Here is a 24,463-nt window from a genome sequence, read left to right as displayed (position 1 = left end):
CCTGACCCTGTCCTAATGACATCCAAGATTTTCTTCCATCCTTTCTAGGGCCATCATTCTTCTTTGTAACATAAACTTTCCCACTGATTTAAAAATAAATTATTATATCCATTAAAAAATACTAATGGGAGTAATCAGTAGGCACGGCAAATCTCTTTTAAAATAATACAGTGATCAAGATGATTGATTTTCCAGTTACATGAAGCATTTAAGCACAAAGACTTCTTCAATGTGAAATCAATGGTGGAAGCCTGTTGAGCCTTAGCAGAAGCAGGCACAGGGCTGGTGCTGCATATCCCCTGGTAGGTATTTCGCAACTCTCTGTGGATTTTATGCAGAAGGCAGGCGCAGGATGACTTGACGGGTCTTTGGCTGCTGTGAGACTGTGTAAGGCTGCTGCTGAGTGGCAAAATGGGAGGGTGCCTGGCTGGTTGTGGATCTTGCAGCAGAACCCAGTGACCTTAAACAAGCTACCAAGTCTGACACATTTTGGAGCACCAGGAAGCTCGTCAGCCTCTTTAAAGGGTCTTCTGCAAGCCCCTTGTGCAGCCTGAACAATACCTTTACCCTTACAGTTGCAGTGAACAGAAGGCAATAAAAATAGCACCAGTCATAACTTTTAAGTAAAGTAAGTCTCTTCTCTGCGACATGGTGTGTGCTGACGGGCTACACATGCCCAGGTAGGAAATACAGGAAAACACACGAGACTCTTCCTCCCTCAACCAGAGATGAGCAGGGGTATCAATGTATCACCATCTCCTGCCTGCCCAAGGGCCCATCTGGGAAGGCTGAGATGAGGGGGGAAGGATCTATGGGACACCGTGGGCTGCTGGGGAGAGGAAGCTCAAACTGTAGTCTTGAGGGGGCTCGACTGCACAGGAGAGGAACAACCAGCCTGCCCTGTTGTAAAGCTGCAAAACCACTGAGTGCACTGCTAAGGCTTTCCGTGGGCCCCGCTGGCCCACCTGACTTCGTGTCTCATGACGCAGAGCAGCCATGAGGGGTGGCAATGCCCAGTCCCTGCTGCCGCTACGTGATCCTGGCCTTAAAAATCCCCGGGAGAAAAGGGAATGGTGGGGCTGTTGTGCCTGTGGTGCCAGGACTGCAGGGTGATGCTTAACACAGGCTTGGCGCTGGGAGTTCCTGCCAATCAGGCTTCATTGCAGCCAGTTGTCTGCAGTGAGGTCTTTCATTTTGGGATGGCGACACAACCCACTCAGTCTGGAAGGTACCTGGATTTTACCACGAAAGCAGGTAAGGCAGTTCTAAGTCACTGGATGAACACGAACTGCCAACAAATCTTTTTAGTGTGGTTCAATGACATTTTCACAGCTTTAGACAAACTTTATCCTGAGGCTTCTTCTCAGTGGATTATTATCCTTTGACCTTTTGAATGCTTGTAGCCAGCTTGTCTAATCTCAGAGAGGTCTCTTGGCAGAGGGAGGCAGATGCAGTTGTAAAGTGGCTCTCGTATTGTTTTACTCTAACCTTGAAGGGCTTGGTTTAGATCAATAGTTTGTGGAGGGATCTTTAATCAAGTTGTAGAACCTTCCTTTGGATGTCTAAGCACTCTGCATTCTGAATCTTAATTATGTTCTTCAAGGACTTAGATGTAATGCTATATTGGTTCACAATACACTCACTCTAGGCTGACGTGAGTTAAAAAGAACAAACTACATTTTTAACAGGGCCGTGGTTTGAGGGAAGTTTTCAGCAAAAAGCCAGAGAATACCTGAAGGCCTGTTTCTGCTAGAAGATAAGCAGGTATTTGCTAAGCCAGCTCCCCAAATGAACAAGCAGTCAAATAGGATCTTCATTTGGAAAATGAAGGACAAAAGAAAGAGTCTGTCATCATATTCAGATTGGATATTCCTTTGCCCTATCACTATGGGTCTCCTGTTTCACCAACTACGAGTTCAGTGAGCTGTTTTTTATTCAGAGCTTTAGAGTGCAAATATGTCATATTTGCAAGCATACCAAACTGTTCCTTAATTTCAACCTTTTCAAAAAGAATAGAGGTAAGCAAAGGCATTCAAACAAAAGAAAATAGCACACAACACTTCATGAAATTTTTAGGTTTTTTAAAGTAATCATTTCCTCTTTCTTTTGGATGACATTGTTTATTGTAAGACATCATTTTTATTAAATACACTGTAATACAAGAGACTTTCCATGTCATGTCGAGAGAAGCTGGTCACATGATTCACAAACAAAACTTTTAACACTGATACCTAGGCATCACTTTGAAATCAGCCAAGATGCAATGAAAGTTTTAAAGCAATGACTTGTTATAACAAACTGCAAAACAAGAACCACTAAATATTTCCACGGAGACATCACATTAAAAAAAAAAAAAAAAAAGAAAAAAGAAAAAAGAAAGGAGAAAGATAGCTCTACACACCAGGTCACAGTTTAGTGACAATATAGCGATTTATATTTATATGTAGATATCTTCCTCTTTACCTTGAGTGACAAAGAGAGCGATATCTAGAAATATATACATGAAGTATAGGTGGAGAGCAGGGCTGGGACAAATATTTCATAATCAATTCTCTCTCTATTGGTGATTCAATTAAACATCAATGTTGAATTAAATTACTTGTATATAAAACATTCTTAGCTGCTTTTCTTTAAGTTACAGAAAGATACATATAAGCTGCAAGATATAGGCCTCTAGAAAGATTCGATTTGATCTCGTTTTCTCACATATTCCAATCAAATGGCCTCACTACTAGCAGCTTCTATTATCCTTGCCCAAAGTATTCAGTGTTTATAAAATACCAGCCAATCATCACTCAGAACCTTCTACAAGCAAACAAAAAACCCCCACAGACCTGGTCTAGAATGCATAGACGGAAAAATAACACACCCATCATTTCCCATTTCTTCTCCTGAGACGTATGTTCAAAAGATGGCAAAATAGTCACTTGGTTGCTATTGTGAAATTCACAGTGTTTTCCCTGCAACATGTAGACTTTTTTTTTTTTTTTTTTTGCTTCATACTTGTGATGAATGTAGCACATCCCCCCACCCCACCCAAATAAAGGTGTTTTAACTAAGGCTCTAAAGGACCTCTTGATTCAAAGCAGCAGTGGTTCATCCCAGCCCTCACAACAAGAAAATACAACTTCCTGTGCTATTAAAACCTTCATCTTTGATTAGAAACCCCAATCGGTTCCCCAGCCCCTCCCCGCTCCCCTCCCTCACATTTTAAAGGATCCCTTGGTTGCTTTTGTGAAATTCCCAGTGTTTTCCCTGCAACATGTAGACTTTTTTTTTTTTTTTTTTTTTGCTTCATACTTGTGATGAATGTAGCACATCCCCCCACCCCACCCAAATAAAGGTGTTTTAACTAAGGCTCTAAAGGACCTCTTGATTCAAAGCAGCAGTGGTTCATCCCAGCCCTCACAACAAGAAAATACAACTTCCTGTGCTATTAAAACCTTCATCTTTGATTAGAAACCCCAATCGGTTCCCCAGCCCCTCCCCGCTCCCCTCCCTCACATTTTAAAGGAGTATTTGAAATTCAGTTACAGGCTGCAACAACCCAGACACAGACTTGTTCCAACACATATGCATTGTACCTTAGTCATCCAGTGACCTAATCATTTTATTGGGTTATTTAATTCCTTTTAAAAGTGTTTTGCAAAAGTCTACATCAACCGCAACAAAAACAACTTCTCAGAAAGGCGGGGAGGGGTACAGAGAGAGAGAGAGAAAGAGAGAAAGGAAAAGAAGGAGAAAAGCAAAGAAAGCAAAAGAGAAAGAAGGAAAGAAAGCAATAAATAAATAGCAAGAAAGGACAAAAAAGAAAGAAAAAGAGCAAAAATGGGGAGTTACCTATTAGAGTGTAGACAACATATATCGTTTTACAAATCAAAATGAATGAAGTCCTTTTAAAAAGGGGTACACTCCATCATGCATCATGGGGTGCTGTTGCTTTACAAGTATCTGTTGTCCATGGCCAGTTCTGAGTTCTGCAGACCTATTGAGAGTGAAGGACAGAGTGTGGTGAATGCTGCTATTATTACTGCTGAATTTTGGTGTTCTCATTGTCCCACAAGTTGTGTTGCACTCTGAATAGTCCAGCTCATGCTTGGAATTATTTCGTTACTGCAGATGAGTATAAAATGCTAATGGAGCTGCACTGTTATTCTAGGACAATAAAACAACAATAGCACAAACCCAGAAATGACAGCAAAACAAACTCTGTTTTCTGAGCTTGGAAGCTTGTCTGTCCATTTCATTGTGAGAAATCAACAAGTGAGATGGGAATGGAAGAAATGTTTTTATGCAAACATCTGGGGAAGAAAAGTGCTTGTTGTTACATCTCTGGCATTCTAGCACTGCCTCTGCTGCACACCAGTTAAAAAGTTGAACTTACAAACATAGAAAAAGAAATATCAAAAGAAAAAAAAATATTTTGGTTACTCAGCAGACTTTATCAATTTATTAGTAGCACTCTAATCATCATTTGTAGTAACGTAGGTGTATGTAAATTTATACATATACACACAGCCCATACATAATGTGCATGCATGTCTGCACATATATAAATAAAATACAACAGACATAGGCATACATGTATATGCTATGTGTGTGTATATATATATGCCATATGCAAACACATATATAATATATATTATATATATGATCAGTTCATAGCACACTCCAGAAAGACTTTTAAAATGAGCCTGATTGTCATATTTACTCAGTGTACACAATTTAGCTGACAGTGCAAGCATGATGAATATGCACATATACTCACCCTTCATTGTGATTTGAACATATTTCTTCCTCTTCTCTGCTCATTCTGCTACACTCACCCACCTTTTCATGAACAAACACAAACTATGTATAGCTACAGCTTATAGCTTGTCTACTGTGATTATACATTTTTATGCACTATCAAGAACATTAATGATATAGGTCAAGGTTATCCATACTGGTGGCTCTGTAGAACGTTTGGTCCTTTAGAAGTTTGACATACTGCTATGTTATTGCACAATGCATTGTAACACTATTTATTCTCTGAAATGACTCTAATAGTCTCACTAGTAAATCAAAAAGAAGATGCCACTAAGCACATTTTCAGGGTTTTGTGGTTATTTTTGGTATACATTCTTTCAGTGCTTGCAAAACCCACCTGTTTGCTTTCAGGCTGGAGCCTGCTTTCCAATAGAAGCAGCATCTCAGATGCCTTTTTCTTCAGCTCATAAGAAACTAAGACAGAATAGGTAGAAACTTAGCACCCCCCCTCACCACCTGCAGCCCACTGCACAGTAAGAGTGGACTCTGACACCTTTCTTTTCCACCACTGTAGTTTTGAAAATCAATTTCAAATTCCTTTAAAACACAACATTCAGATTCTCAAGAGAATGGGTTTCATTGGATGCTCAGTCTTTATCTAGCCTTCTGTGTGAACTTCCAAGACAGTCTAGATAAAATCTTAAGGCCCATTTTGTAGGAATCTTCCTCTGGCTTTTTGTGTGTTTCCAGTTCAGTAGCGGTTAAGAAATAACTTCTAGTTTATTAAAGAAATACTGAGTATGGCTTTATAGTTACACTGACATGTTTATTTGTAATGCTGCCTTTTCAATGACATTGAGAAGGGTAAAACTTCATCAGTGTCCAGTGAACTGTTTTCTTTTGAAAATGTTCAGAATCTTTATGAGCTAGCTCTAAAAGCTTCTGAAGGAAAAACCTAAAGTGCCTCAATAAATAATATACGCAAGCAAATTATATATTAAATGTGCTATGGGAACACTTACAAAAATAAAATGCTTAATTTATTAAATAAAATATCCCCAACACAAAGATGAAGGTCTATTTCGATCTGGCTCATATCAATAAGAAATAACAAAAAGAGAAAACGGAAAGAAAGATCACTTTTTTGCAGTAACGCCCCCTCACAGAGGGAGGCAAAAGTCTTGAGGAACAGGTAAGGTAGGTTTTCATTTGTAAGAATTCATATTAAAAATAATCCTAACTCTAAATTTGAAATCGTCAACTTTCGATTTGAAAAATAACACATACGCCCATGCAGCTGTCATCAACACAGTGGCCATGCAAATGTGGTACACATACAATACCAATCCAACCAAAAATAAATTATTTAAGAAAGAGTGGATGTTGGTAATGACAGCACAAGTACCAATACAAACATGGTGCTGAGCTCAGGGTCTTTGCACTCTGAATAGTAAGCCATAACCTCAGAGTTATTTGTTTTCTCTAGAGATCTCTATCCCCTGCCATGATTCAAACATAGCCAGTGATCTCCGTGCTTTAGATTATTCATGTTATATCAGCTTATTGTATCTGTAACATTGTGAAGGCATTGTAAGATGGCTAATGTCCTCCATTAGCCACTTCTAATGAAAAACAAGTTATATCGTTATGAGTTCACTATGCTACTAGGGTATACTACAAGATGAGTGATAGTTTCTGCACAAAGGGCATTAATTGACAATGACCATGCACAGCTTCGCTTGCACGGTTAAAAAAAAAGAAAAAGGATTGAGGAAGGAAGGAATATGCTGCTGGACAAGCACAGTATAAGATACACCTGCCCCAGCATCTATAGCTTGTCTTACCTTATCAAAATCCTTAGTTTCAACATGTGATCCTGAAATTAATACTGTACATTAATAAGCCTAGCTTCAGCCTTTATTAAAAAAGACTAGCTGGAGAACATATTTATACCAGTGGCATGACAACATCCTACCAGAAGACAGAATAAGGGCGTGTATTTAGTTTATCATGTTGTAATATAATTGTGTGCAGTGCAGGCAGCATCTTTTTCCCTTTTACTTGTATCTGGCAATGAAAGGTGCTGGCAAAGCACCTCCTTGAACAATCCCTTTAGTCCTCAGAAAGACTCTTCAGAGAAAGTGCTAAACACCCTCTTGCCTTCCATCAAATAATTTCAGTGTTTTTTTTTGTGGCGTTGCATGCCATCTGATCCCCTAGCTCCTCCAGATAGTGTATCACACAAGGCTGTCTTCTTTCCATCTGGCTTTATCTCCGCAAGGAACATGCTTCATGTAGAGAACACCAGTCTTCTTTTTCCACCCACATGCTGAAGCAAAAAATTGTAGGTGAATCCATAGAAACTCCCAGTAGCTGTACAGCAGAAATCACAAAGTTCGAGTCAAATATATTTTTCCCTTTTTTTCATCCACATCAAAGGCATGAATACAACAAGGCATTGTTAGTTGTGGTGGGCAAACTGAAGTCTGCTGATATAACAGATCAGGTTTTTAAGGCCTTTGTCTATGCAGAGTTACAATAATGCAGAAGCCAAATTGATTAGAAAGACAGGAGAGAAGGAAAAAAATGATAGAAACTGAGAGAGAGAGAGAGAGAGAGAGAGAGAGAGGAGAGACGTCTCAGTAATGTCTAAAAAGTCAATAATGTGTCTACAGATGGAGAAGTGCACATTGCTTGCCCTTTGAAAGCTTCTCCGCAACTTTGTCATTAATACTGTCAAAGTTAAGAACACATTTTAATGGAGTTCAGCGGCAGTTGATCACATTCTTTCCTGCAGCCCGTAAGGAGAAATGCTAGGAGACTTTAGCCTAAAATATCCAAGTAGACTGGAGATGCCTTGGCCAAGTTCTGGAGGAGGGAATGGATTTCTTTGATGTTGAGCCTCATGTGAGGCTCCCGTTGCCAACAGCCCAGCATCAAGTCATACACTTCCTTGGGGCATGTGCGAGGTCGCTGCAGGACTCGGCCCTGAGTGATGCACTCAATCACCTAAAAGAAATCACAAGGAAAGGATCAGCAAAGCTGTGCCAGCTATGTGGGTGTTATCTGTGGAAGAGTTAACTGCAAATCGCCAAAATAGCCCCACTGGTGGCAGTCACCCAGCCAATCCTGCCAAGGGCCACGTTTGCTAGGTAGATGCATGAGCAGCGGGATGTGATCTGGAAAAATCACTGTCATGTAAGTTGTCAAGGAACAATAACTTCACCCACGTTGCCCCTTCCACTCATGAGAGAAGGGAATGATAGGCAGGAACTAATCCCATACCTCCTCTCTCTACACATCTATCAACCTCACCTCATCTCAGAAGGAGGCTAAGGTTTCACCCTCCTCACGCAGAGCATCAGTGACTCTCCTTCCCTTCTTAAATTTATGAGTACCACTGTGGCTAATCTCTGGACAGGGGTTACTTGTGACTGCCTGGAAATCAAGAGATCTCCAGATTACTTCAATCTATTCAAGAATGGTTTCAGATAGCCACTCTGCCACATGTATGATATGGAACTGAAATCACCCAAAGCCCATTCAGGAGATAGCTAAGCTCCTTTTCATTGACTCATGATCTTTCTCAATAGCCAGAGCAGACTCTATCCTGTGCAAGGTAAAAAGCTAAATTCCAGCTGGTATAGTTCTGCTTGGACAACTTCCACCCACCCTGGGGACAAAAGGGTGAAAAGGAAGAAATTCAACCACAAAGTTCATGACAATACCATAAATATCTGATATCAGGGGTTTTGCCTTCACCAAATAAATTTTTTGCTGTCCCTTCTCCAGAGAAGCTATACCAACAGTTAACATGCAAGCCTTCCCAATGCAGCTGGAGAATGTATTACACACACCTCGTTGTTTGAGAGCTGATACCATGGCTGTTTGCCATAGGTAAAGATTTCCCATAATACAACCCCCAGGCTCCAGACATCACTCTCTGTGGTGAACTTCCTGTACATGATACTCTCTGGAGGCATCCAACGAATGGGCAGCATGGTGTGACCCCCAACCTGAGAAAAACAAATGGAAGAGTCAGAAGCAATTCCTCCAGACCCTCACAAGGAAGAAGAGTATCAAGGCATTAAATAAGGAGAATCCACAGTTTCTTTTTTTTCCCATATTATACCATTTACTTCAGGGAGCTTTTAAGAACTAGGAATTCATGGTCCAAACTCCTCTGGCCCCAACAACAATCACTGCCATGATAGGTTTCTCAGCAGAATCTCAAAGGTATTGTTTCTGAAGTTCAAACTCATCTTTAACATTTCCTTGGCACACCCTACCCAAGAAGGAGGAAGCTCTATAAAATTATTCATTAACTTAGCCTACCAATCCACTTTAAATTAGGCCAGGTTTACTCTCCATTTTAGCACTCAGGAAACTAAAAAATATTAATTAAATGAGATCTGCACTGATGATTCTCCTAGAAACTCAGCCATATCAACTGAAATCCATGAAGACACAGTGGTCTGACTGCATGACACGGTAGGATCAGGATCTGTATGGTTTAAGATCCTAATTTTGAGTGCATTAAAGTAATGTTATTTTCTATCAATAATTTCCATAGTTAATGCATAAAATTATTTTGTTCCACATTAACCACCCAGTCCTACACAGCTTTAAAAAAATTTCCAGTCCTTTGGATATATTCCTTTGAAAATAAGCAGCTTGTAAGACATGGACTCCTATCCCAAATCAACTCATGCTGAATGCGATCTTTCACTGAATTAATGCCTTTCTGAAAGTCTCTTAGAACATTCTGCATTTTCCCTGGAATGCTATACGTCCTTAAAATAAGGTTTCCTAAGCTTAATTTAAATTTTTAAAAAAATCTCTTATTTCCAGTTTCTAAACAATTTATAGTTCCTGATATGTGTCACTCTGGGTCACATCAATAAGGAAATCTACTCAAGTACTTTTAAAATAGTGTAACTGCTGAGATTCTGTGATATAGATATACAGATATTCTGATTACTTTTGCATCAAGACAGCTGCGAATATTTCCAAGGAAGTTAAAAAAACAAAAAAAAAAAGCAAAGCTTTTTCAAGGACATCTAACTTTCGATGAACTCTCATTTTCCTGTCTGAAAATGTATGTAGCTATGAAACCACATTTGCACTTTCAAGATCCTGTCAATTCAGAAGTGTCATTTCTCCTTGTGGGACTTTAAATTTGTTGTTATAAATAATGCCCTCCTTGTTCTCATGTTGAAACAGCAAATGGAAAGAAAACCCAACAGAAGTTCAGTCAGGGTTCACATTATTTCTAAATCATACACGACATCCATTTCCAGCTATTTGTCAGTAATTCAGTGTTAGCATAGCATACCAAAACCACAGCTATGGCTGTGAGAGCTCAACCCTGTTCCATGCATCACCATAAGTCAATGCTCGCTATTGACTCCATAAAAACAGAAAGTCATGCTAAAACTTTCATAGATTTGGTCTATCACTAGGCTCTTCTCTGCTCCCCCTATGTGAAATGCGAGCAATGGAGGAGTACTTTTTGTCAGGATTCCAAATGAAAGGCAGGGCTCCTGATTTCAGTTCCTGGCCTCATTGTAGATTTGCTTCTGACTCAATGCAGGTTGCTGTGCACAGGTTTCAGAGCCATTCAAAAGGAGACCCAATTTCCGAGGCTCTCTGCCTAACTTAAGAATGTTCATGTGAGCACTCCATTGACAGAGGATGGATACACATTTTTAAGCACTTTGCTCAATTTGGCCCATTTGTCTCTGTGTTACAGTTTACTGCTCTGGTGGGCAGATGGGCTATAAGGCTCTGTGCTTCAGTGTTTTTAATCATCTCTGACTGAGAAGTCACCGAGTGATGTGGAGAGTTTGAAGTAACACACAAACACACTGAGATGCAAACAAAGCTTCAGTTTCCCACCTTATCATAACCTAAACTGACATGGCAACAAAACAGCTCCAAACCACCTCTTGAGAGGTATTTCATTAGAAAGTCAGAAAAGTTAGTCCCTTAGAAACATGCAGCCACATACACACAGACAAAGGGCAAGTGGCATTAAAAGGTGGTTAGTGATAAGCAGCTTTTGGTAACATCAAATATTAAAATGGCTCTTAGACCTGCCCACCATATAGCCTCTGCTACTGGTTCTTTTCTGCAATTTCTTTGCCTCATTCCTTAAAAAAGTAATGAAAGCTATAAACAATAAAATATGTTTCTATTTTTTCTCAACTGTCACCTCTTACATCAAGAGATTTTGAAAAAAACAACTACAAAACTCCACTCTCCAAATCTTCTTTTCCCATGGTTCCTTGCTACCACAGTGTATTTGTTGTAGGACTCCATGCTGAGTTTCCAATGTCATTCAGTAAAATGAATGACACACCTCGAGTGATGATGATAAATTGCCACCAAATGATGGCTCTGCGATGAACTGATCTGTAACATCACAGACCTAGCTGTCTCTCTCTGCAGTCATAGCTAGCCTGACTCATCAGTATTGACACCAAGGGTTTGATTTACAGATAAGCATGAGCCACAGAGCTCTTTGATGTTCCCACATCATCTTGCCTGGAGCTGTGTCCATTTCTGTCGCTGAAGGCAAAAGACTTCACTGGGCAGAGTACTTGTCCAGGACTGAGAAGTCCTGAGGTCTCACCATCTCTATCATTGCCAGTATCAACCATTTTAGGCAAGTTACTTCCAACACCTTAGCATCTTTGCAAAGACAGTATTTCATGACTTGCAAAGTATCAATAAAAGTATTATAAGGGGTGCTCTTCTTGCCAGACAGCATTTCAATGAAGACAGAATATCTGTGCAGCACTGAGCATCACCTGTGGCAGGCTGAGCATCGACCCATGGTCCAACAGCACCTTCAGTTTCAACTCAGATTTCAGTTCAGCCACATCAAAAGCACAGGTCAGAGCCTGACCAAAGGCACTTTTTCTAAATGCACAATTCCTTCTCTATTAATGATCGGTGGTTACTGAGTCAACATGCACTCAGCTCATAAAAGCATTAAGGATGGTATGTAAGCATAGGTATATGCTTAAAATGAAGCACACGTTTCAGAGCTTTCTTGAACTGAAGCCTGGGACTGGACACCACTGTTCGCAGGATGCCTGAAACAAATTGCCAGATGGTTGTGAGCTTCTTTTGATTTTTGTTGGATAGTTGAGTCCAAGCACCCACCGTTGTGCCATTACAGCAGCGAAGAGAGGTGGAGTGCCTTTTTGCTGTTGTTGCCAAACTCTCAGCAAGGCTGAGGGGCATTTTCCAAGAAGGACCAATGAAGGAAAATATGACTACACTGACAAGACTTTAAAGGTGCCAAGTGCTGCAAAGGGGTGGCTTCTGCGTATGCTTTAATAAGAAACAAAAGTATTACACAGGTCTCAGGTATCATCAGCATTCTGCAGGATAAAGCCCCTGCTATGCACTCTGTAATTGCAGTGGTGCTTGATACACATAATTTTAAAATGGTTGTGAGCTAAGCAGACTACAGTTGCAGGTAAATAACACCTTTATATTCAGTCTAGCTAAGGTTATGATAGGTTTAAAAGCATTACAGTTTTAACTTAATATGCTATCACCTTAAAATCTATAGTGTAGCTGTAAAAATGCTGAAAAAATGACCGTTCTGTGGATACAAATTAGGGTATACTTTCTTGATGCTTACCTGAAAGCAGCTGTATTATGATCGTTCATTATTATTTGGAACTGCACTTCTACAGATCCTTTCTGGGACTTAAGTACTTGCTTCCAAATGTCAGTTTATGAAAGCAAGCACTCTCTAGTCCGGCTGTAGCCTTGTATTACGTTCACCAGTTGCTTTTACTAGCAATATTGGGCTAGAATCTAAACCAGAACGCTTGGTGAATTAGCTTCTGCAATGTGCAAACTATCCACAGGGAGGAGACTGCTATGCCAGATCAGTGAACTATGATGTTGTCCAAAGGAGCACTTCCAAGGGGAAACTGCCACGCTGTTCCATGTATGAAATGTTGCACTTCGAACAATACAATGTCATTCCACTTGTCATCACTTTCAGCACTCATCTTTTAAATGAATTTAGAACTTTGCAAAGTGCCAGATAAGCCAACCTTGAACATTGTTTTCATCTATTTGCAAACGTCAAGCTTCAAGGATTGCTGTAGAAGCACCATGTCTTAGCCTTGAAGCAGGGTATCTAATTTTAGAGTTTGCTAAAGTTCATTCCCTTTCTGGCTCATATGTCCCATATCCTGCTTCACAGGCAGTCAGACAGAGGCTTGTCTAATGTGGAAATTTTGGGTTTAAGGAGGAAACCAGGCCCACAATACAGAACTCTGTGGAAGTTGATTTTTGTTGCCCAAGGGTCTGCACATGTTTGTCCATCCGACCATCCATCCATCCATCCATCCAATGTAAACCCAGCTTTCTTGCAAATGAATATTACTGCTACATAGAAGAGCCCTCAGCTGATTGTCATCAAACTAAAGACAGGCAATCACTGCAATTTTCCCATGCCAATTAAAAATGCATCTGTTGATACCCTGCCCTGGTCACTGTTTCAACTTCTACTGCCCAACTGCCATGGGAACCCAAAGCCCTGTTGGCCAATGTTAGTGAGGAAATGGGTATGCTCTTACAAAGAATGAACAAACGAAGCCTTGTGCTCCTGCTGGGAACAGGAGGCTGTGGGTGGAGCTGGGGGAACCTACAGAGATAGGGAAGAAACAGGCTGTATGTGGGGCTGCACAGATAAGACGAAAGCTAGGGGCTGGGAAAGGCACAAGAACTAATGTTGCTAAGATGACCACTCAATCAATTCACACCAGCTTTATGCCTTACTCATTTGCACCATGAAGAGGGAGGGCTGAATGGATTGGCCATCTTTTTGCAATGCATGCCAGCTGCAACCCGGTCTCACCATAGTAGCACTGGGGGCTGTGGTGCTGAGGAGACGACAGAGGGCTTTGGGGCTGACCAAAGGACAGGACAGGGACCAGCCAGAACAGGGAGCAATGTCTCTTCCTGCTAAATGTTGGTGGCCATACTTGGAGAGGCTCCAGCACTCCTGGAGAGAACATCAAATCCAACCCCCGGCTTTTGCAGGCATTGTATTACATAACCCTTTCCCCATTTTTTTTCATTTTCTGGCTTTAAGTAGTTGATTACTCTGAATTCATGCAGTAAAAAGCACAGCAACCAATTGCATAGCTTTGGAAAGAGACTTCCTCATTTACGTTCAGAATTCCCAGGTTCCCACGATTCCCACAGAGTGACATTGCAGTAATGTGTCACAGCACTTTGTGTATTCTCTAAGGACTAGTGATGCTTTTTCTGCCAACAGGATAAAAGTAATCTTTTTACTTTGTGAGCCCAATGAACCTGAATGACTAATCCATGGGTTTCAGCTCTGATCCTGCCCAGTGCCCTGTCTGGCTTGACTGCTGCATCTCTCCAGAGCCCTGCTTGTCTCAGACCTTTTGCAATTCAGGGTGGTAGTCTTGAAAGCAGCAACACAGTTCAGCATATGCTTAAATTAACTGTCATGCAACAAGTATATACTCAGTCTCTTTAGTGCAACTGGATCTTAGTTTGTCAAACTGGAACCAAGCTGTACCTTTTGACTCATTTTTTCACCCCCTCCTAAAGAAAGCATCCTGTATACTTGTGGGATTACAGCATTTCGGGGTAGTTTTTGCTATTTATGTTTTGGTCTTCTGACTTGTTTCTCCATCTCAGGATGATATAACTGCAAAGAAATGTTCTCTGCAAAAATTATCATGTCTTATTGCTAAAACTGAAAACCTCTCCTCTCTTGGTGAACATCTGCTCTTTCCCCCTCATAAAATGCTGGCAAATGTTTCTCTCGGCACAAGAAAAAATCAATAATTGTTTTTTTTCATTTCTTCCACGCCCTGGCCTTGCCGACAGAGTAAATCTCTCCTCTTAAAGTATCATCGGTCTTGCCATGTCCACTTGCAGAAAAGCAATATATTATTTTCACAGTCTTAACAAGCCATACCACTCCGGCACATGAGGTTACTGAGTTATGAAATAAGGCAGATTATTAGCCAATAGCTAAAGAAGTGTCCTTTAATTTTCACTTTTAACTCTGCTTTGGTTCATCTCTATTCTAAAGGGGCTTATGTCTAAAGTTCTTAATTAATTCTACCAGTAGTCTTGTCAGAAAACTGAAACAATACCTAGAACAACATTTATTACACTGTAAATTCTCTCATCAATTGTACAACATTAGTTCAATATGGTGTGTCAACTTCATGTCACTGGAGATAAAGTTCTTCTCATTAGTTTCCATGAAACCATGAGTGGTATGGAGAAGATGAAGAAAGACCAATTACCCAGAGTTTCACATAACACAAGAACCAGAAGACAACAAATGAAATTTGTAAATGGCAGGTTCATAACAAACAAAGAGAGGTACCCCTCGTATAATGTATAGTTGCTTGTGGAACTCATTGCCACAAGATACTGCCAGCACCCAAGGCTTACCTGGGATCAAAGTGATTAAACACACTCATGGAGGATAAAACCTGACAAGGGCTATCAAACACAAAGATACCATCTCTGGCCCAGGAAGCACCTGAGCTTCTGAGTGCTGGAGGCTAAGAGGGTACATGAGGGAAATATTAATAAATTCTTAACCTGTTTTCATACTCTTCTGCAAGCACTGGTTACTCACAGTGACAGGATCCTCAACTAGAGAGGCCTTTGGAGAAGCTATTCCTACAGTTCTATGTAGGTGGGCCACACACTGTAACATGTAGTTCCTATCAAACTTCTCAGCAATGCTTATGGAGGGCTAGAAACAATTCTGCCAAAAGGGTGGAATGAAGTGAAGGGACAACATGGAATTAAAATACATGAATGACTTAACGTATCTTACAATTTGGCATCTTCCAAAGACCTTTTCAAATGCTAAGTTGAAAGAATATAGAAACTGTATCTATTGTTGTGTTTTACACAACACAATATCCTATTAGATCAGCCAAATATACAGGAAAATTAATAAACTGTAGTAGTAACTGCATTACAGAGCAGTTACTCTTCCAAGAAAGGAAGATGAAGTGCCCTGGAGGTAAGATAAGAAGAGTGCTATAAAGAAGGTGACATGATTCACATCACTGATTAAAAGAAGTGTCCCCTATCAGAGGGACAGAAGGAAAGTTAACTGAGTAGAAATCTGCAGCACTGAAAAGTAATGGATTACAGCTCCTCAGTGTCCCAGTATGAAATGTGTATGAATGAAAAAATGAATTCTATTCCTTTAAAATACAATTTCTTTTACTTTAGAATGAGAAAAATTTCTAGTGTTAAATAATAAACGATAATCTAAGTGAAAAGAAAGGGAGCTATACTATGGTAAATTGAAGGGAAAGACAACTTGAACAGTGTATTTCAATGAATTCAGTGGACATCCAGATTAATTTCTGAAGACGGGAATTCAGGGCCTTGGTGAAAAAACAGGGAGATGAGATTACTGTAAGCCAGAGAAGACTTGGCATGTTTAACCAGAGGGCCTCTCCTTTTTAAAACACCTTGTATTCTCCTAATTTGCCATATCAAGTTATGCCATAGCATACAGTTACTGATCACTCCAGCAGCATGACTTGCCAACTCAAAATACTGAGCTCATGTGAAGTTCCGTGTTTGCTTTACAAAAGTCGTCACTGTATCACTTGTACCTTACCACTATTTTCACACATGAGTGTCTGCTGGCTGTACCAGTGGATAAAGGCATCAGATACCAGATGACAAGCAGCTGGAACAGCGCATGTTAAAATCCTCACAGGCTCTGGAATGACCATTTAATGTGTCCAAGTCAACAGCAAAACAATTTTGCAATGCAATATTAATGAACTACATAGAATTGGATAATCTGATTCGTTGGAAAAGACCTTTAAGATCATCGAGCCAAACTGTACCTGTCCACTACAAGGCCATGTCTCTAAGCACCTTGTCTACCCCTACCCATCTTTTAAATAACTCCAGGGATGGGAACTCAACCACTTCCCTGGGTAGCCTCTTGCAATGCCTGATAACCTTTTCAGTGAAGAAATTTTTCCTAATATCTAATCTAAACCTCCCACAGCTACTGCCTTTCTGATTTTCAAAGCAAACATTTTACAAAATATCAAATTCCACTTTTACATTAATCCCAAGTAGTCTGGACTACCAGGGCAAAGGAGGCTTTAAAAATAAGCTTTAATATGCATTGAAAAGCTGGCCTCTATGAGTCTGTACCATAGCTGAAATCGTAACTTCTGTTTGCTTTTTTAAAGAGGGGGTTTGAGGTGTAATGTGATGAGATGCTAGCTGAACTGCACCATCAATATCAACAAGTAGCAGTTACTCGAGGGCAGACTCTGAAAACCAAGCATCATACCACATAAACCAGTTTGTGTTCACTAGGAAATCTCTACTCCTGATGTCAAGTCTGAAAGTTATTTCTCAAGTACTACAGATCACAATCTTTTCCTCTATTTATTCTACTGCAAACCACATTTTTTTCAAATTTACTGTAGGTTAATGTAGCATGTCTGGCTCTATCAGTCATGTCAAATTACATCACAGGAGAAGAGGAAAGCAACAGAATTTGGTTTTGTAGCTTTACTTCTCCCTTGTGAGTCACAAAAGTGTTTTTATAATGTAGACCGCATGGGAGCACCATAATTTTTAGTTGGAATGTCTCAGATGTTCCAGTTCTTTGAATTTTGTTAGATAGCCTTTCCCCCTTTCCCTGGGTGGTTAATTTATCACATGGCTTACAAATACCAAGACTAACACACTGCCACACATATGTGAGGCCACAAAATGAGTAGAGTCTTTAGTTTCATAAATCCTAAGAATATGGGCAAACGTACTGAGTTTCCACATCTTTCAGACAAATGAAAGAGGTTGTTTTGAACCATCAGTGCAAAAGGGACATTTTATGTCAGCTATTTTGGCTTGTTCACAGACTACCTGTATGATGCTGGGCAAGTCATGTCAGATCAAATCTCTCAACTGCTGACTGCCTGAAGAGATTTCAGAGAGGTACTTTCTCCAGCCAGAAGCATCAAGAAGGGAGAGCAAGGATTCATGACCTCAAAGGAAGACCAATAACCTTATTATTTCAGAGAATTAGCAATTGCTCTTTTCTGTAAAGACTTATTTCTACTTGCCTGAAGAGCATGGGAGAAGTATGATCACAGCCACAATCCTGATCTGTCTTCTGTGCCTGCACTAGGAATGTCTACACTGATAGTGTCAACAGGCTAATCTAAGTCTATGCAGATAGACATCCACATTGTCAGGGACCTGGTCCTCAGCCAGATGCTAATAAACAAGGCAATGGCAAGGTCCTTGTGCTCATTTTCCTTCTCTTCTGTAGTCTTGATGATGTTTTCTGCTTCTCACTTTCTCTGGGCCCATAATTTGTTTACATAAACTGGAAAACAGGAAAGTTTCACTAAAATAGAACAGAAAAAATTCTCTGTTTTTTCTTCCATGAATTCTAGTTTTTATCTCCTCACTTATACCAGGACATCATTCTATGAGTTGAAACAGGCATTTGCTCTGAAATGAGGCATCCATCAAATAACATGCAATATGATCATTAAAAATACCAGTAACTGCTATTAAAAAAAAAAAAAAATTACTCATTCTTATGGAGCTTGAAAAATTCTAAATTGTTCTTATCAAATTCGTATGTTGAATTATTCCTCAAGCCATGCTTAAAATATTGTTCTTGGATACAAGAGCCAAAGTGTAGCCCAAGCAGTGATGAAATCATTTTATAGCTCTTGGCTGAATTTCTATACTGGTATAAAGGGAGAATTTACACCAGCAGAGGGCTTGGAACCACAAATTTGGTTTTTGGTTTTGTATTTGGGTTTGCTTTTTTTCTTAATTCTTTTCAGTGCCTGTCTCTACCCTCAGCACTGTCATTTTCTGTTTGGGCAACATTATACTGCATTGTGTATGCAATGGCTTTTGGAATTCACATGACTGCATTTGTTTAACACCAACACCAAGCTGTAAATTCTGCCTGTGATGCTGAAGCATCTTCCCTTCTGCCTCTAAAACAAGGCCAGATAATCTCCTGACATGCAAGCATTTGCAGAAGGTGTCAGTCTGATGATAAGAAAAGCTCCCTAAAATTACCCTGAGTGGATGCATCCCCTGATGGCATGTCACCAGGGTGGCTGGTTTGGCTTTCTGACATAAAGCCTGTCGAACTTGCTCATTACTAGGTGATCCTGGGGAACAGAGGAAGATCACAGCGATCCTTGAAAGGATTCCAGACTCTGCACCAGCATTGCTGCATTTCAGGTAGCAGTTCTCTGAAGATTTAACACATACAGGTTTCCACACCACACCATGGATTGTGCAACATACTCCTCACATCCTTCACCAAATGCTGTTGGTTTATGGACAAAAGAGAAGAGGTGGGTGGGAAAGAAACCCAAAACTACACCTACTTTCCCTGCTTTTCCCTCACACATTTCACAGTGCTCCAAGGGATCATTCTGGAAAACCTTCTACATCCTCCTAGGATGAAGCTACTCCTTACTGTAACCATGCAGCACTGAGTTGGTTCCTTCCTCATGCATGCTCACCTTTCTATCTGGATTAATAAGAATCCTATTAAACATCAAATCCTCTGCTTGCTGCACTGCTATAATACTATAAATAATTCAAAATCAGTGCAGAAAAGTGATTTTAGCTTCACTGCCCAAATAAAAGTAGGATCTGCAGTAAAACTGGGAGCTCAAAGGTTAGATGCCCCGTTTTGTAAAAAGCAGTCTGCAATTTTACACCGAAGTAGTTAGGACAGTCATTTAATTTTTTGAGATCTTTATCGTTAAAAGTGCAGGTCAACCATATGATCTTCAATATAAATCTTACATGCAGCATTCCCAGAGTCCAGAGCTACCCAGATTCAAGGAGGTTCTGGAGACATTCAAAATAAGACAAGTGGGAAATGAGTGTCTCACATTGTTAAGACAACATACTTCGATTTGTTTGGGGTTTTCTGAGATTGTCTACAGCCCCAATGTTTTGGGCAGTTCAGGAATACTTTGGGTTAGGACTCCCAAAGCAATCTCTATGAAAATCAGGTACTAAACCAAGTCATATTTAAATTACCTGGCACTAGTTTTTCGACTTATGCTTGTATAATGCCAATAAAGGTCAATGAAGTCCTAATCTACACGAGACTCCTTGCTGTACATAGCATACATAACACTTTTTCTAGGCACTTGTAAAAAACGACAAATGGGCTCACCATAGCAGCTGCACTTTAACTTGGTTATAAGACAGTGGTTTACTATAGCCTTAATACTGTTTGTAAGTCTTTGTTCTTCAGAATATTTTTCATTTGCTTCAGATGAAAACTTCTGAAATATTGTTCTATTAAGTATGCATTTCCTTTTAAATTCATGCTGCCTTATAATGCTCTTTGGACACATTTGGGATGATACACACAAAGTATTATCAAATGCACTCAATGGTGTTCTTATTAAAATGTTATGTGCTTCAGGCCTTAGTGTGTAGTTTTCTGTTTTCTTGCCAGGCAAATCTATTATTCTTTCTGTGTATTAGGCTGTCACCTTTACCTAACCCTGCATAGTGCCCTCTGTGGTTATTTCCATTGAAATCGTCCCTGGATCTTGTATCTGTCAGGATACTTTCATTTTATGGTTCACTGTGGCCTACAGGAAGGGGGTGGCTCTGAAGTTCCCATTAGCCTTGACCCCGTACTTAGGCTGCAGCCCCCTTTTATTTTCCTTTCTTCTGCCAGATAGGAGTTCACCTTCAAGACACTTCAGTCATTGAGCTAACTGAGAGGCTTTTGATAACAAAAAGCAGATGCACCACTAAGTTATCTCCTGAAAGGATCTTTCTCCTATGATAAGTAAGGATTTTGATTTTGGAAACCCACTGTATTGTGCAAGACCCATTCTGTGTGAATGCTCCAGCCTTCCAGGACACCCAAAATGAGTATTATAAAAGTCTTGTGTTTGTTTTATCAGTTGACTTATTACTGACTAGCTAACACTGACAAAGGAGGTTGCTTTGGAGGATGGTAATTCCACGTGAATAGTGACATTTTAAATTAATGTCCTCCAAGTGCTCGAACTGTGTTGTCGATCTGTTTTAATATGCTTTTCAATTCTTTTGAACACTTTGCATAGTTATCCCTGTATGAGTGACTGGGTGCTCTGTTGCTGTGAACCATGAACTAGGTAGTGAAGGAACAGCATTAATGCAAGATGATGAAGACTCCATCACAAAATGTATGCCACTTAACTTTGACATATTACTTACATCTAGTTACACAGGACAGTATTTATAGCATGATAGTAAATGCACTGCAGTGTATTTGGTAAGGGTACCTAAGTCTTATGGAGATCTCACTGTTATGGTCAGTATGACACCCTTCCTGGAAAGCGAGAGGTGGCTCCAGTTCTCTGTGAGAATTGTTGAACTAGTCACGTGGGAGTTAAGCCATTTGAAACCCCAAAATAATGTTACATGTACTTTCTTTGCCTGTTTTTAAAGAGATAACAATGGGTATCCTATGTGAGCCAATACACACCATACTTGTATCAGACTGGAGTTAAGCCTGACAATTCCTGAACAAAATTCAATCTGACTTCTTACTCTTTAAGTTCAGATAGCTTCCCAGCACCCATGTCCTCCTGTGACAGGCCTGACACAGTAACAGCAGAAGGAAGTTACTGTCTCCAAAACTGTCTTGGCTCTAGAGAAAGCAGGGGAGAACTCTCCCTGTTAAACAAACCTAATATGGCTTACTCCCCCTGATGGGAACTTACTCAAACAAGGGCCTCTTTATGCTCAGCAGCAGCACTTTAATGAAGAAGCATCTACTAAATGAAGCAACAACTCAACACCCTAGCCCTGGGGAATGGGGAAAGGAGTCAAGATGAATACTAGCAGAAGAGAAAAGAGGTTGTAGAGATGGCAAGAGCACAGAGGGTGAACAGCACCTGGAAAAAAGTGGAATGGTCACAACCACAGACCACAGCATGCAGGAATGGATGACCAGTCAGCCTTCTATGTATTGCAAAGTGTTTCCAATAAGCAAGCACACAAGCAGCCATCAGTGAGCACTATGTCCCACATAATGCTCTTTCCTACTGCGTGCAGTCCCCTTGTGGATGGGCTGCAGCCTGGGAAGGCTCTTCCAGCCCTACTTAGCCTGCATGTGCCTTTCAGTTACTTCAGTAAATACCCAGCAATTTTAACAGCCTTCTGCACAAGGTGACCTGTGGTCAAAACCCTGCTAAGTTATGAGAAGCCTCAGCCCTTTTCTCCTTCAGTGAAAGGAATGCAATATTGAGAATGATCGCTGCTGAAAAGAACACAACGTTGAGAATAAGAATAATAAATATAATTTCACCTCTCCAGCTTGTAGGACACAAAAACTGCAGTGTCCTTGCTCATTTGTTTTTCCTCCATGAGAGAGGGGTAGGGTATAACAGAGAGTAAGGCAGAACCAATACTTTCTCTAAGAGAACACAGAGACAGCTTTCCACTGCCCTGCAGGACCCCATGGGCTCTTACTGGCAGGAGAAAAGGCAAATTCCACTGGCTCCTGGGGGATTTCACAGGTTGTGAGCAGCTGTCAGAAAGCCCTAACGGAATTCTGCTTTTCAGCTGTTACCACCAGAAATAGGGCTTTCCCCTAAGGCAGGGAGCACAGCCTCTCGGGGCAAGCCTCTGGGCTCTCCCTAGGTGAAGCTCAGGCAGAGGTTTGGGGAAAGAACCACAACATGCAGACTGACCCCAAATTTCGCAGGGTCTTGGGATTATGTCTGCCACCACAGGGAGTTGTTTCCTCCAAAACAGTTAATGTATTTGCATTCTGTCTTGCAGGAGAAGTACAGCTTTTGGTGACTCTGCATTTGCACCAGGAATTTCTTCTGCAATGTCTAAGACTGGGCCAACGATCCTTTAACATTACTATCCATGTCCTTGTTCTCTGAAAAGCCTAAATTGAAATACACAACTGGAAAGTTCAGCACCTGTAAATATCTTCATTATTTCTGTCCAAGGCTTACATTTTCCCCAAGGCTTGGGGCAGAGTGGCTGGAAAGCTGCCTGGCAGAAAAGGACCTGGGGGTGCTGGTTGACAGCTGGCTACACATGAGCCAGCAGTGTGCCCAAGTGGCCAAGAAGGCCAACAGCATCCTGGCTTGTATCAGGAATAGTGTGACCAGCAGGAGCAGGGAAGTGCAGATTACACCAAACTGGGTGGGAGTGTCGATCTGCTCAAGGGGAGGAGGGCTCTGCAAAGGGACCTGGCCAGGCTGGATTGATGGGCCAAGGCCAACTGTATGAGGTTCAACAAGGTCAAGTGCCAGGTCCTGCACTTGGGTCACAACAACCCCATGCAATGGTACAGGCTTGGGGAAGAGTGGCTGGAAAGCTGCCTGGTGGAAAAAGACCTGGGGGTGCTGGTTGACAGCCGGCTGAATGTGAGCCAACAGTGTGCCCAGGTGGCCAAGGCGGCCAATGGCATCCTGGCTTGTATCAGGAATAGTGTGGCCAGCAGGAGCAGGGCAGAGATCGTCCTCTGTACTCTGCACTGGTGAGGCCTCACTTTGAATACTGTGTTCAGTTTTGGGCCCCTCACTACAAGAAAGGTGTTGCATTGCTGGAACATGTCCAGAGGAGAGCAACAAAGCTGGGTGAGGGGTCTGGAGCACAAGTCTTACGAGGAGTGGCTGAGGGAACTGAGGTTGTTTAGCCTGGAGAAAAGGAGGCTGAGGGGAGACCTTATCGCCCTCTACAAATACCTGAAAGGAGGCTGTAGCCAGGTGGGGGTCAGTCTCTTCTCCCTGGTAACGAGCGATAGGATGAGGGGAAATGGCCTGAAGTTGCACCACAGCAGGTTTGGATTGGACATTAGGAAGAATTTCTTCACAGAAAGGGTTGTCAAGCATTCGAATAGGCTGCCCAGGGAGGTGGTCAAGTCACCATCCCTGGAGGTGTTCAGAAAACATGTAGACGTGGTACTTCATAGAATCATAGAATTGTTTAGGTTGAAAAAGACCTTTAAGATCATCAACTCCAACCATTAACCTAAGACTGCCATCCCACCACTAAACCATGTCCCTAAGCACCCCATCTCCCCATCTTTTAAATACCTCCAGGGATGGGGACTTGACCACTTCCCTGGGCAGCCCATTCCAGTGCCTGACAACCCTTTAATTTAAAAAATTTCTCCTAATGTCTAGCCTAAACCTGCCCTGGTGCAACTTCAGACCATTTCCACTCGTCCTATCGTCCGTTACCAGGGAGAATAGGCCAACCCCCACCTCGCTACAGCCTCCTCTCAGGCGGTTGTAGAGGGCGATAAGGTCTCCCCTCAGCCTCCTCTTCTCCAGGCTAAACAACCTCAGTTCCCTCATAAGACTTGTGCTCCAGACCCCTCACCAGCTTTGTTGCTCTCCTCTGGACATGTTCCAGCAATGCAACACCTTTCTTGTAGTGAGGGGCCCAAAACTGAACACAGTATTCAAAGTGAGGCCTCACCAGTGCAGAGTACAGAGGACGATCTCTGCCCTGCTCCTGCTGGCCACACTATTCCTGATACAAGCCAGGATGCCATTGGCCGCCTTGGCCACCTGGGCACACTGTTGGCTCACATTCAGCCGGCTGTCAACCAGCACCCCCAGGTCCTTTTCCACCAGGCAGCTTTCCAGCCACTCTGCCC

The 24,463-nt window shown here is 41.3% G+C and overlaps 1 protein-coding gene across 2 annotated transcripts in view; it reads right to left on the bottom strand.

Moving 5' to 3' along the window:
* Positions 1 to 7,572: 7,572 nt before the first annotated feature.
* Positions 7,573 to 24,463, bottom strand: part of NTRK2 (neurotrophic receptor tyrosine kinase 2) — a 179,757-nt gene continuing 162,866 nt past the window's right edge. For both annotated transcript variants that reach the window (XM_035888906.1, XM_035888907.1), the window contains 2 exons: positions 8,607 to 8,765; positions 7,573 to 7,758 (listed from right to left, as the gene is read on the bottom strand). In XM_035888906.1, the coding sequence (XP_035744799.1) occupies positions 7,573 to 7,758; positions 8,607 to 8,765 (345 nt within the window). The remainder of the gene's footprint in view (positions 7,759 to 8,606; positions 8,766 to 24,463) is intronic.

The sequence above is a fragment of the Egretta garzetta genome, unplaced genomic scaffold (genome assembly GCF_000687185.1).
Source record: "Egretta garzetta isolate BGI_Z169 unplaced genomic scaffold, ASM68718v1 scaffold41, whole genome shotgun sequence".
NCBI lineage: Eukaryota > Metazoa > Chordata > Aves > Pelecaniformes > Ardeidae > Egretta > Egretta garzetta.
The sequence above is the reverse complement of the archived record's forward strand: the minus strand, read 5'-3'. Positions and strand labels throughout refer to the sequence as shown.